General features: G+C 37.6%; 1 protein-coding gene across 5 annotated transcripts in view; it reads left to right on the top strand.

Moving 5' to 3' along the window:
• The window catches only part of PAM (peptidylglycine alpha-amidating monooxygenase), a 152,679-nt gene extending 140,698 nt beyond the window's left edge, over positions 1-11,981 (top strand). For 2 of the 5 annotated variants that reach the window (XM_055790791.1, XM_055790795.1), the window contains 8 exons: positions 112-319; positions 990-1,190; positions 3,916-4,034; positions 5,020-5,119; positions 6,492-6,545; positions 8,854-9,057; positions 10,575-10,631; positions 11,166-11,981. In XM_055790791.1, the coding sequence (XP_055646766.1) occupies positions 112-319; positions 990-1,190; positions 3,916-4,034; positions 5,020-5,119; positions 6,492-6,545; positions 8,854-9,057; positions 10,575-10,631; positions 11,166-11,341 (1,119 nt within the window). In that variant the 3' untranslated portion in view covers positions 11,342-11,981. Of the gene's footprint in view, positions 1-111; positions 326-989; positions 1,191-3,915; positions 4,035-5,019; positions 5,120-6,491; positions 6,546-8,853; positions 9,058-10,574; positions 10,632-11,165 lie in introns of all 5 variants that reach the window. The other 3 variants (XM_055790790.1, XM_055790794.1, XM_055790792.1) reach the window with 2 other exon arrangements.
• The last annotated feature ends 1,965 nt before the right edge of the window (positions 11,982-13,946 follow it).

Genomic DNA, 13,946 nt, shown 5'->3' with positions numbered 1-13,946 from the left:
CCATATAAGTCTATTTTAATAATAGGTATTTTTCAATAGGCAGTCATCCCTTTTATATTTTACCTTCCATAACTGAAACGTCTTCTCTTTTCCCGTTGACTGACAAAAAAGGTTTTCAAACTGGGAGCAGATGACAAAGAACCATTACTGATCTTAGGAGTAGCTTTGCAACCAGGCAGTGACAGAAATCATTTCTGTCAACCAACTGATGTGGCTGTGGATCCGATCACTGGCAGCATTTATGTTTCTGATGGCTACTGTAACAGTCGAATCATTCAGTTCTCTCCAAATGGATTGTACGTGATGCAGTGGGGAGAAGGTACAGGTCAGAGCTCTTGGTACTTTACCCATACTGCTGTTATCATGAACCATGAGATTGCTGATGTTACTATTACTTTTATTTATAAATTTCTATTACTGAAATACCTTCCAGGCCCTAGCTGAAGTTCAACTTTGTCACTGGATTCCAATTTTCTCTCTTCTGTTCATACAGCTACTTGTAGTAGTTTTCTGTTCACTAAAAATAAAAAATGGGAATTTTTTAGCATGCTTTCAGTACAAGTGTTGGCGTGTCCTGTCATCCAGAAAATGTTCTGACTTTCACAAAAATCTTGGGTTTTTTTCTTAAACATTTGATCAAATTGTGTAAACCTTTACCATTTTCGCAAGATTTATGCCATGATCCCATCTATTTTAAGTTTTATGAATAATTAGATTTCTGCCTGACTCAGATTTATGTATCAGGCATTAAACTATGCCAAATATTATAGGGAAATACCGAATTCATAAGTTCAGGATTTACAAAGTCAATGCAGAAGACTACCACAGTTTACCTACCTAAACAAGTAAAACTGCTAGGAGAAGCAAGCAAGCTGACTTTATTCTTTTGCCAGTGTTACATTGTGTTATGTGACATACTGCTGTTTCTAAATAAAACTTGATAGTTTCAGTGTGTACTTTAACACAAACCGGGATATTTTGTATTGCAGAGACTTCTTCAGGCAGAGCCAGACCTGGACAGTTTCATATCCCTCACAGCTTAGCCCTGATCCCTGACTTCAATCAGCTGTGTGTTGCAGACAGGGAAAATGGTCGAATTCAGTGCTTCAGGTTAGAGACTGGGGAGTTCCTAAGAGAGATCAAGCACAAATCATTTGGAAGAGAGTTGTTTGCAGTTTCATACGTTCCAGGTAATCTTTTTTCCTGTTCTTCAGATTTCAAGTAGTTGTTTTGTGCCAGTATGTCACAGTAAACAGTGTTATTTCAAGAATGCTATTGTGTTATCTTAAGCTAGATATTTATTATCTTGCAAAGTAGAGCTGATGTAATGGAAAATTTTAGAACTATCCTGTTTCCCTAATTGTGGGATGAGAGAAGCTTGCATGTAGTCTCTTTTCTGAGAAACGACTGATTAGACTCCCTAAATGTGATGTCAACAAGTGGATAATTTGTTTACTTCCTAGTGACTGCAGTGTCAGTAATTAGTTAATAGCATTTTAAAGTACTCATTTCAAGCTCCATTGAAGAGAGCAAAATAAAGAGGTTCCAAACTATCAAGAAAAAAAATAGAAGTTTTGGGGTTTATAAAACAAAAAATCTGAAAGCAAACATTTTGAAAAAGTTGTGGTTTTTACTATCACAGTCTGGTTAACAATTACTGTATTGAGTTCTGGGGTTAGATTTTTAGTGCTGATACTAAAGGTAATGTAAATGTCAAGAACTGGACAAGGAATTTTGGCATGTCAGGCTCCTGACTCAGTATTTTATACCAGATTTAATACCAAGGTTCTCTCTCTTGCATCTGACAAGAACATAAGAAATGCTGTACTGGATGAGTTACTTGACACCTATAGCTCTGTCTCTGACAGCGGCAGCAAGAGGCACTCTAAGGAGACTGTGTAAGCCTGGCTGCATTTTCTGGTCTGTTCCTCTCCTGCTCTGTGTGCATCCGCATGCACTTTATTTAAGGGTGTTAGGAGGTAGCTTCTGACTTCTTTGTAGTATCTTTCTATAGACCAGTTGACCATAAGTTTTCCTAATCCCATTTTGAACTGGCTTGTACTGTCTGTCTCCTTAACCTCCTGCAGGTACAGGGTCCAGAAATACATTACCCACTTTATTTTTTTAATTTAAAAAAGTGACATACTTTCATCGAGTGTTTCTTCGTCCTAGTATTTTGGGAATTGGTGAATAATAGTTCCACATTCCCCATATCTGCTCCTTCTTAGCCTTCTCCTCCCCAAGGAGAACCCCAGCCCCCTTAGTCTCTCCCCATAAGCCATTAAATTGCTTCAGCCCCTTGATTGTTGTAGTTCTTGCCTTTCTTCTCTAGCGTCTTTAACTGTGTTAGGACCCTCTTGAGATGCAGAGTAAAAAAGCACTCAGTACTCAAGATGTGGGCATGCTAGTGGCAGAACTATCCCCTCCATTCCTAATCCTTTTCCTGATGATGCCCAACATTCTGTTGAACTTTTGGCTGTCACTGTACATGGAGCCAAAGATTTCAGAGACCTTCCAGTAATGGCTTGGAGATGTCTCTCCTGAGTTGTAGCTGCCACTTCCAAGCTAAACATCACTTTGGCATGATCTAGATTATTTTTTTGCAGAAACATCGATCTATATTTGTCTTTGCTGAAGCAGTTCTGCCATCTGTCTGAAACTCATTCTTATAAAAAGTCTTTCTGGACTTTCTCAGTATCATCAAGCTTTTGACTACTCTATAGAACTCGGTGCCTTCCTCAGACAGGGAGATTTCACTGTTGGCTCCATTTTTCAGGTCACTGATGAAGACTGTTGAATGAAATTGTTTCTGGCTGTGATCTCTGCAGGGTTCAGGAGTTCATTGCACTACCCAGACTTCTCTATCCTGAAAAATTATAAGCTCTGCCCTTAAGTGCTGCTTTTTGCTTCCTGTTCACTAATGGATCTTTCATTCAGCCCTATGACAACTCACATTCTTTAATAAACTATGATGCGCAACCTTGTCAAATATTTTCTGAAAATCCAGGCATGTCTACAGAATCTCCTTTACCTGTGTGCTTTTTCTCCTTGTTCAGGAGGAGAGGGCACAATTTCACCTTAAAGAAGCCATACCAACTTGTTTCCAACAGGCCACACTTCCCATGCATTTCTCTTCATTATGGATTCTACCATCTCACTGGGGATGGAAGCCAGAATTGTTGACCTGTAGTTCCCCAGGACTCTTTTGAGCCCTTCTTGTAGGTGGGCATTACTTTGACAGCCTGCAAGTCTTATGGAGGAGTGGCTGTTTACAGTGCTAGGTTACTCAGCTTGGCGTGAGGTCTGTAATTTCACATTTGAATTCCTTCTGAACTTGGGTGAATGTCTTCCAAACCTGGTGAATTATTAACCTCCAACTTGTCTACCACGTTTAGAGTACCTCCTTCCAGCTGAGCTGGCTCCTCTGACCTCTTTGCTATGAAAAAAATTGAGTGTCAGAATATCTGCAACATAGCCAACAGAAAAAACTGACAAAAACTGAAGATCTCCGAGTCCCCCTTTCGCACCTTTTCCTCTTGTGGTCCCACTGATTCCCTAGCTGACTTTCTGCTGTTGATGCATTTAAAGAACTTTTCATTATTAGATCAAGGCATCCTTAGCAAAGCATTCTTCAGCTTATTTTTCTTAGTGCTTTTTGTTTTCGCATTTAACCAATCTGTAAAATACTGCCTTGCTTGTTCTCATTTGGACAAAGTGTGCATCTCTTAAATGCCAAACATTCACCTGTTTTACATTACTTAACTATCCTATCCTGTTGTGATTTAGGTTCCTATTGAGTTACATTTCTCTCCATCTGTTTCTTTCAGACAGCCTTTTTCATCTAAACCTTTACAGTTCATCTTCACTGCAGTTTGCTATGTGTAGGTTCTTAAAGCATATTTAATGTTGTTGCAGGTGGTCTCCTCTTTGCAGTTAATGGAATGCCTTATCCTGGAGAGACAGAACCAGTGCAAGGATTTGTGATGAACTTCTCCACTGGAGAAATAATTTCTACTTTTATTCCGCTTAGAAAGGTAGAGTATTGCACAGAGTGCCTGGTGCATATAATTAGATATATATGAGAATGTTGGTAACATCCTACTTCTCCAATTTTTGTCAGACTGTTACAGGAAATAAGATGTTTTATAGTGTAAGGTATTCAAAAGGAATTATTTACAATATTAACTTAATAAAGACACTACAGTTTTGGGTCCCAGTTTCTACATGTGGAACACATTTGAAAATTATACTAGCTTCAAGATGATTCCTACCAATAATACCTTCAGTCAGAATAAGCTTACTTTTTTGCCGACAGACAGTTCTTAGAAGCTAATGTAAAAGAGTGAATGACTTGAAATATTCATATATCTGTATGTTATAAATTTGTCAAAAAATAGAGTATATCTCTAAGCAGAAATAATACTCAACTATATAGTTGCATCCCTTCCTTACAGAAGAGTAGTGTGGAAGTTAAGGCTAAATGTTTTTCATACCGTATTGTACATAAAAATTATGTTTGTTTAAAAAAAAGTTTCCATAGATTGTATTAGACTAAAGAATGAATGTTAAGATTCCTGTTCCTGGGTAACACATATACTCTGTTATTTGCAGTCCAGTTTAAAATTATATTAAGGGTTACTTTTTTCTGAGTATAGCAAATAGCTGTGTTGCATATAAACTCAGGAAAAATAAATATGTGGGCCTCAAACCAAGATTCATGATAATTTTAGTTTATATTTCACTGGATAAAACTGAATGCAAGAATAGGAATTTAAGTGTTATAAATGCAAAACCTGTTTAGCATGAATACGTCAAATAGTCTCCTTGTTACCCCTGGAGAAGGCAAACATCCAATAGAAATGGAATTTCTCTCCCTTCACTCATGTTAGGCATTCACACCAGCACCTGCTGCATTTTCCACTCTAAGGACTGAATATGACCAATCTCAAGTTCAAGGTTAAGGAGGCCTCGTGGATGTGCCAAGACTTTAGAGTAACCTGTACCTGCTTATCTTCACAGAGCTTTGAGATGCCACATGATGTTGTCGCCTCTGAAGATAAAACAGTATACATTGGAGATGTACTTGCAAGAGCAGTGTGGAAGTTTGTGTCCACAGAAAGTATGTTATTTTTGTTCTCAACGTCACAAGTTCACATTTTGTATCCTCGATCAGTACCACTTATCTGGTAGCACTGGCCAGCAACCTGGTAGCTTAATGACAATGATTTAAATACACTAAAAGCTCTGCCTGCAGAAGTTGTGTGCTGCTGCTCAGTTTTCATTAAAAGGCCATTCTTTAGCATGGCTACATGCTTTGTCAAACAAAAGTCCTGAAAGCATGAGTTCGTTTGTCACAGGAGGAATCAAAATGCATTTGCCTCATGGTAGATCTATCCCTTGTCATGTCAGTACCTGCTTAAACTAACGTATGACTCTTTAGCATCTTAGTTAATTCTAATGTATCATTTGCTGAGAAATCAACTGCTTCTTTTGAGGTTATCATACAGGAAACCCCCAGGGGCTGAAGTAAAAAGACAAGTCAATTTAAAATTTATATTAATTTCATTGGGAATATTTATCATTAGAAAATGAATCTAGTATAATTTGAAGTCCCATTTCCATGAAGTGGAAACACTTCCTCATTTTAATCTAGTAACCCCCAAGGCAGGCATCTTGGCTTCAGGGAGAGGGACCTGATTATTCAGACATCAATTTAGAAGAATTCAGAAAGAGATTAAATATTTTACATGAATAAAAATATAATCCACTGTTACATTATGTTGGATAAAAAATGTATGAGACAGATGAAGCCTCAGGCTTCAGCGTGTTAGTCATCCCAGTTAGAGTCTGCTGTTATAAATTAACTTCTGACTAAACTAGTTATTCCGTATTTGTCTGTTTATAATTCATGAATTTTCCTTTGGGGCATCTGGTATTAGGTGCTCTAACAGGAGACTGGACTAGATAAATTTTACTTCTCACTGGATATGGATTTTTCTGCATATAGTAACATGAACAAGAACACTCCTAGGCTTTTATTCAAAGAAATATGAGGGGGGGGAAATGGAATTATTGATCACTTACAGATTAGTTAAGGAAAGCCCTTGCATATAATTTTCTCTTTAGCTTTTGCTGCAGTATAAAACTGCAGTAGCTAAGGAGCCCTGATTTAGCCAGCCTTTAATCCGTTGTGATTTTGATTATAATTAACAGGGGTTTTTTTGTGGGACTCCCTGAGCCTTTACATATGCCCGTAAAATCTCTGCGGCATGAGTTAATTATTGCAAACACCCTTCATGAATCAAGTTTTCTTTTTGCCATGGCCTTGTAAGCTTGTAATGGTTTGTATTGACTCTCCTTGTTGAAGTTCAGGTGCTGACGGGATTGTTTACTGTAGGATTGTACTGTACACTTGAGAAAGCTAACAGGAAAATGTCACCAGATGTCTTTCTGAAATGTCAGTTGTCCTGAAGGGTCATTTTGTTTTACAGAAATGGAACATCGGTCAGTTAAAAAGGCTGGTATTGAGGTACAGGAAATAAAAGGTTAGTCCGATTTGTAATGGAAATGAAGGAACCAGTATTTTCACATGGACTAGGACTGCTTCTGCAAAGTTGGAAGGAAAAATGCTAACTAATTTGATTGTTTTGTTTTTCACCATCATTTCATAGAGAGAGAATGAGCCAGCATAGGAAGCACTAGAAAGCAGCTTATAACCCTGTTACTTAGTAGACACTATTTTGCAGCCAATCTAAACATTTCATTAGCACTGATGACAGCTGCTTCACAGACACTAAGATAAAAACGTAACTAGTGGATTAATTCCGTACCACTATCTGGTATGGTCCAGATTGGTATCTCTGTGGGATGCAGAAATAGCTCTGAAATACAACTGTGATTGTTACTCCCCAGCACCCTTCCCCCTGCTCCACAACCCTCAACCACCAAAAAAGGGGTGTTTCAAACGGCAATTGGTTTGTCTTTCTGTATAGTCTTTCAGTACATAGCCTTGCCAGTCACACCATATGGCAACAATTACTTTTTTTCTATTTAGATTTATTTCCCTAATTCTACAGCTTTTTTTTTTTTCAATTTATTGCATGAAAATGAAAAAAAAAACCAGAAAATGAAAACATGTAGAAACTTAATATAAGGAGATAAATGTATGTAGAGAGATTAAAGGGGTAAAATAGCAATTTGGGAAGATTAAAAGTAATTTTAACCATTTGTATTCAGTTAAGTAGGTTGAAAAGGAAAAGTTAGTTGCCTTTACCGAAAAACAGTACCACGTTACCAAGACGCCTTTATAAAATGTTCAGATGTTCTTAACTGTTTTTCTTTGGTTGAATTCAGAGGTTGTGTGGTTTGCTTTAGGCATGGATATGCAGACAAAGGAAAATACCAAAAGATCCCAACTGCCAGTTCCAGGCATACAGAATAAAGTAGAATAAAGGAGACTGACATTATAAAACAATGAAATCCTTATTGCTGAAACTGTTACCCTTTTATTTTATCTTTTATTCTGAAGCACTCAAAAGGGAGGAGGTGACATTACAGCATCCGCAGTGCAACAAATCTAGGGATATATTAATGCATTTTGATTTTCTTTAGGAAGATAGAATGCTAGCTCACACTTCTAATGTTAGAGAAAAATGCAATAGTATCAGCAGGGTAAGAAACAGTTTTTAAGTAACAATCTGTAAACTGCTTAGGGTAGGTAAGCAGAAATTAACATCTTTCAACTCCACCTGAAGAAAACAGATAACCAATGGACTTTGTGTCATCTTCTGCTTAATAAACAGACAGGAGTGGCCTGTACTTCCTCAGCCTCCTGGTAACGAGCTGTTACTATCACTTACACTGCTGTGAAGCCAGGGAAAGCATGTGGAGAACTATAGCTTTGCCCAGAGGTGGGCAAGACGGTGGAGGAAAATTGCTCTTGGCTATAACTACTACTTGAACAGACAGCATGTTATCATTGTATCATTTTTATCATTGTATTAGTGATAACAATGATATCATTGTTATCATCGTATTAGTGTTAAGTGTAAACTGCAGCATTTGCTGTTCTTTCAGAACAGAACATCATATTAAGTTTGACACAGAATCAAAACAGAGTTGATCCAGAGTAGTTCTGATGCAGTTACTTCTTAAGACATGCAGTTAAGTCAGACTATATATATATATGGTTTTACTCATTAAAAGTTAGCACAAAGCATGTGATCCTTTCTCCACACAGAGAACAGCATGGAGAATTTTACTGAAATTATTTTTCTCCATGTAGGTGGAGAGGTAACAAATTAGTCAGGAATGATTGGATGCAGTTTTCAAAAGCTCTCCAGATTTACAGAGCCAGAGTTCCTTCACAGGATGTAGCAGTTCTGAAAATTTAACCCTTTGTCACAAGTTTATTAAAAGGAACTTTAAATGCTTTCCTTTTTGTTTATGATAATACAGCACATGCTGGATTTCTATATTCTTCTGGAAGTGTTATTATCAAAAGTATATATTTGTTTGATACCACATCACACACCTGTTTCAAAAATAGATCTTTTGAGGATTTTCCTATATTTTAAATTACAGATACTTTTCAAGACAAAACTGCCTGACACCTCTTCTTTCTCCATTCTAGGAAAGGGGAGGGCATCTTTGTTAGTCAGTGATACCGTTCAGACTCTCTCTGCCTTACATTTGGGGTAGCATCAGCAAGAGCTAAAAATGTCTCTCCATAAATGCTTGTCTTTTGTTTCCTTGCTACTCAACGCTTCACATATTCTAACTTGTTCTTTAATGCCATGTTCTGTGTTGCTTGATGCATATGGATTGCATACTGAAATTGTCTTCTTTTTAAAGAGTCAGAAGCAATTGTAGAAGCCAGATTGAAAAGCAAACCGGAATCGACAGACCCTGTAAAGAAGCAGGAAAAACAACATTCGGTGCAACAGGCCAGCACTGGAGTGCCCTTTGTTCTTATTACAACTCTTCTAATTATCCCTGTTGTTGTCCTGCTGGCAATTTTAGTATTTATTCGGTGGAGGAAGACAACTGTCTATGGAGGTAACTGAGAGTAACTCTAAGAGAACAGGCTTTTATTATTCCAGTTCAAAATGTCACTGAACAGTGAGGGATGAGAATATGAAGGGAGAGGTTTACCATCCCTTTAGCTTTCTGAACAGTTACTGTGACACTGCATGAAAACTGCAAATCAGCATGCACACAGCAACTGCATCCCCCAATGTTTTTGATACTGCATCTCAAAGCCGCTGCCTTTGAAAAGTGAACATGTATCTAAAACTTCAATTGGTGTCAAGCTGAAAATTTGTATCTCAGAAACAACTAGAATACATTCATGTTAGTTTTTAGAATACACAAGTTTTCATACTCTGGGCATAGTTTGATTTTCAGCTTGGGATCTTTAGATTGTTGCGAACAATAGACTCTATGGGTATTACGAAGGTATAAGCAAAATGCAAATAACATTTACAAGAGATTATATGTTACTTTTCACTACTACCTCGTGCATTTTGTGACTCAGATATGTTTCCATAATGCACCTCCATCCATTGCTGTGAGAGCTTTAATTGGTGCTTAACAATGCTATGTATATTTTTTCTTAATTCCTATTATATAATAACATTACTTTTGAGAAACTGGTAGCATGCAGTAGGAGTTTGTTATTTTGTATTGCATAAATATTTTTCATCAAAATATTCTCATGAAAAGAAGAAAATTTACATGGAACAGATGAATAACACATTCTGCCACTGACTAGGACATACTAGGACAGAGGAGGTAACTCAGTGATCTAATATTGCTGTGCAACTTAGTTGGATGTATTTTATTTGAAGATTTCAGTGTGCAGCTTCCCGACTCTTTGTGTTCAAACGTGTTTAGCACATCACATGTGCTAATACTGTAGACTACAGCAGTACTGCTTCTAATGGATATGCTCCACAATAGTATCCGTGCGTTCCATTTGGATTCAAGCAGCGCTTGAATTTACTGTGTCAAAGAGCAAAGTAAACTTCTTGCATGGATTTATGGGAACTGACTAGTATATAGGAAAAGACAGTTTAGTCGTGGCATTTAATTTGTCTTAGGACAAAGGACAGAAAGAGATGCCAGGGAGGAGGATATAGTTTGTGAGGGCTGGGGGGAAAGTTCATCCGAAAGCCAGTCTTGTCTGAAGGGAATCTATACCATTTCAAATGTCAAGCTATATTTTGCAGTGTGCTAGAATGAAGTTCTGCACATTATAAATTATGAAGTTCTTGTCCTTCCTGTAAACTCTTCACAGTAACATCAGTGAACAGTTGAGGGAATGAAAATCTCAGAAATAACTTACATTCAAATCTTCTTAATGGCTGAATTGTCATGAACTGAACATCTATGGTATGATAATTTTATTAGGAAGTATAATTTCACTTTAATCAAGAAGCTGAAAAGTACCAGTTTTGTTTCTTAGAGCTGATGATCAATTTGTTGAATGTACTTTGTATCAGAAAATACAGATCATTATTTAATTATGGAATGTGATTTTTTTAGCTTATTTCTGAAATTACCTTATTTTTCAGCTGATGGGGAACACAAACTTGATTCAAGTTCAGGGAGAATTTTAGGCAGACTTAGAGGTAAGTCTGAGTCGCTGGAGGTTTTTTAAGAATGCAGTAACTGGAGGCTTTTTTCTGTATTCACTTCTAGTTGAGTAACAGATTTGATGGAACTTTCTCAGAAGAAGGATTGGGGGCATACCTCAGGTTTTTTGTGGAAATATCTTTTATGATACTTTTCATCCATTATTATCTGCCTGCTGAAAAGGATGTGTCACTACCAGTGGGAAAGCAGTAATAATGTGTTATCTGTGGATCTGGTGAATGCAGTGAAGCACTTTGAGACAAAGGGCAAATGGGTAGGCACACAGATAGCCTTTCTAAAGACTTAATGAAACAGTGGGTGCTGAAAAAAGTAGTTTGGGACTTCAGCTTCAAAGATGACTTGCCTTCTTTCCTATAAACTTAGCTTTTGTGGCTTATGTGCTGATGTTTAAGAACAGTTTCTGGAAGGAAACTCAAAATAAGCTCCACTGTACCACTGAATGAGCAGATAGATTTTTATTCCCCCCGTACAGTAAAGCAAACTGTATGACAAGCCTTGCCTTTCCACAGGGAAAGGCGGCGGTGGCCTTAACCTTGGAAACTTCTTTGCAAGTCACAAAGGCTACAGCCGAAAAGGCTTTGACCGACTGAGCACTGAAGGAAGTGATCAAGAAAAAGATGAAGATGATGGCACAGATTCAGAGGAAGAGTGTTCAGCACCTCCACCAGCACCTTCATCATCCTGAAACCAGCCTTTGAGTTCTCCATTATACAATTCAACCCAGAATGTCAGATTCCTTTTCCCTTAAGCACGTTGAAGATTTTGTGTATTTAATAGTAAACTGTACTAGTCTGTGTGGGGCTGTACACTGGTTCCTTTGACTTTTGTTTGTTTTGAGTTCTGTTTTTTAAATGGAGGAGTGTATGGAAGTTCCATTTCAGTGCCATTGTTTTTTATGTGAACACCTTAATAAAGCATACAGTCTTATAATTGCAGCACTGATTTAAAGCAGTAGTAGTTTCTCATCACAATTTGGGGATCCTGTAAATAAGTCTTACTATCTGCTTCATCAAAGTATTTTTCCCATAGCTATTCAGTTGCCAGTTTCTGTTGTGTGCCTTTCCTCTTCAATGTCCTTAACCTGTTGCAGTACAGAGAAAAAACAGTGCCACAAGAAAATGAAGCTGCTAAATCTTCTTCTATTTTTTTAAAATCACTAACATTATATTGCATTGAAGGAAATAAAAAAGTCTCTATTTAATTTTTTTTCTTCTTCCTAACTTGCTGTGTTTCTGGGATGTCTTATTTTTAGATGCTGTCACTGTTAGAACACTATTTTCAGAAGCTGAATGTAATTTGTGTAATAAAGTATTCGCAGAGCATTAGCTGTCAGAGTGTACTTTGGAATTTTTGCATACTTTTAAGTTTTTTGTATATAACTTTTGTAAGTGTTACACAGACCACTTAATACAGTAAAAAACTTGATGTCTTCTACCAGCAGAGAGAAAGTACTGTTTTGTATGGAAGATGGAAAAATATTTTGCTATGTCAGAAGCTTTTTTTTTTAAAGACTAATAATTTACATACATGTACAAAGTCAAGCTTAAACATTTGAAGAGGAATTTTACTTGTATAATAAAATTGCAGGCTATTTAATAAAACATGGTCACAGCTAAGAGGAAACCTGTGTCTCAAATTAACTATGCAAATTAGTCAGGGTAGGCATCTAATTCTGATTTGTAGTACTGATTTTCTTGTTTCTCCACACTTCCTTTTTCATACATACAACAGGAGTCCTCAATCCCATAATGTGTTTACTCTTTGAACATGAGACCTGTAGAAGACCTGCTAGGTGATGATCCTGGCTGTATGAGTCATCTGAAGTGTGAATCATTGTGTGACGTCATCATAATTTATGAGTCTAGTTTGAGGATCAGAGCGTGATTAATCTCCTTTTAAAACATGTATTATAAGTAGAGTGTACACAGCTGTAATTGCCACAGGGTTTCATGAAACAGCTTTCTTTATCATCATTGCAGTGTTGTAATAGCTATTGCTGGTGCTGAGCTTGAAAAATAGGCTCCTTGTGGCACAGGTTTTGCCAGATGTTTTTTGCAGGAGTAAGGGTGATAGTGGAGAAGAAGACAAGATTTCCTCCCTCAGCAAGATTTTATAAATCTCCTTTTTCAGCAACCAAAACTTAAAATCCTTGACAGGTCATTTTTTCTCCAGTATAGAGAAATCTCCAGGATAGCTTTCTAAAATACTGAGTACAAGGCTCAGTTTCATGTTGTATGTATTTGGTGCATCCTCTTAAGTTGCTTCCTCTCCTGCTAATTTCTGTTTTCCTAATGTTACAAGGAAACAGTCTGTTTCTGCCTGTTATTTTTAGCTGTGGCCTTGATCTCCCTGTATATGATTAAAAATAAATAAGGTAGTTGGGAAGGATCTTCTAAAGCTGTCTGCAAAGATAACAGGTAGTTTACAGGAAGTTTTTAAGGAGACCGGTTAAGAAAGGTGTGGGGGCACCACTATCACAGGTGATTATGTGGCATCAGTTCTGAAAGTTCACAGGCTTTTCTCAAAAGTGATCAGTAAAGGTATATTTTCTAACATTTAGATAGCTCATTTATGTCCATCTGATGTGGGGTGTTCTCTGCCTCCATGGTGTTAGGTCGATGCAGATAATATGCAGCTGCCTGCTTGCTCCTTTCCTTTATTTGATCCTTATCTCCCGTTAAAAAGATGCTTTGTTAAGGGGGAGTAGCTGAACTGTAATTGTTGGGGTTTTTTTAAGTTTTTTAAAGTTTTAAAAGTAATTGCAAGTACCAGCTAAAACGGATTAATTCAACATTTGCAATACTCTCTGCTCTCTGGAATTCAGAGGTGGGTCTCTACCAAAAATCCTGGGCTGCATAAGGAGAAGTATGTTGAGGGAAGAGATTCTTCCCCTCTGCTCTGCTCTCTTGAAGTCCCACTTGCACACAGCTCTGGGGTCTCCAGCACAAGAAGGACATTGACCTCTTGTGGATCCAGAAGAGGGCCACAAAAATGATCAGAGGGATGGAACACCCCTCCTTTGGAGAGAGGCTGAGAGTTGGGGTTATTCAGCCTGGAGAAGAGAAGGTTCCGAGAAGAGCTTATTTCGGCCTTTCAGTACTTAAAGCAGGCTTGTAAGAGACAAACCTTTTACCAAGGCCTGTAGGGATAGGACAAGGGACAATGGTTTTAAACTAGAAGCGGGTACATTTAGAATGGATATTAGGAAGAATTTGTTTACTCTATGGTTGGTGAGACTCGAACAGGTTTCCCAGAGCAGCTGTGGATGCCCCATCCTTGGAAGTGTCGGA

This window comes from Falco peregrinus, chromosome Z (assembly GCF_023634155.1).
Source record: "Falco peregrinus isolate bFalPer1 chromosome Z, bFalPer1.pri, whole genome shotgun sequence".
Taxonomy (NCBI): Eukaryota; Metazoa; Chordata; class Aves; order Falconiformes; family Falconidae; genus Falco; species Falco peregrinus.
The sequence above is the reverse complement of the archived record's forward strand: the minus strand, read 5'-3'. Positions and strand labels throughout refer to the sequence as shown.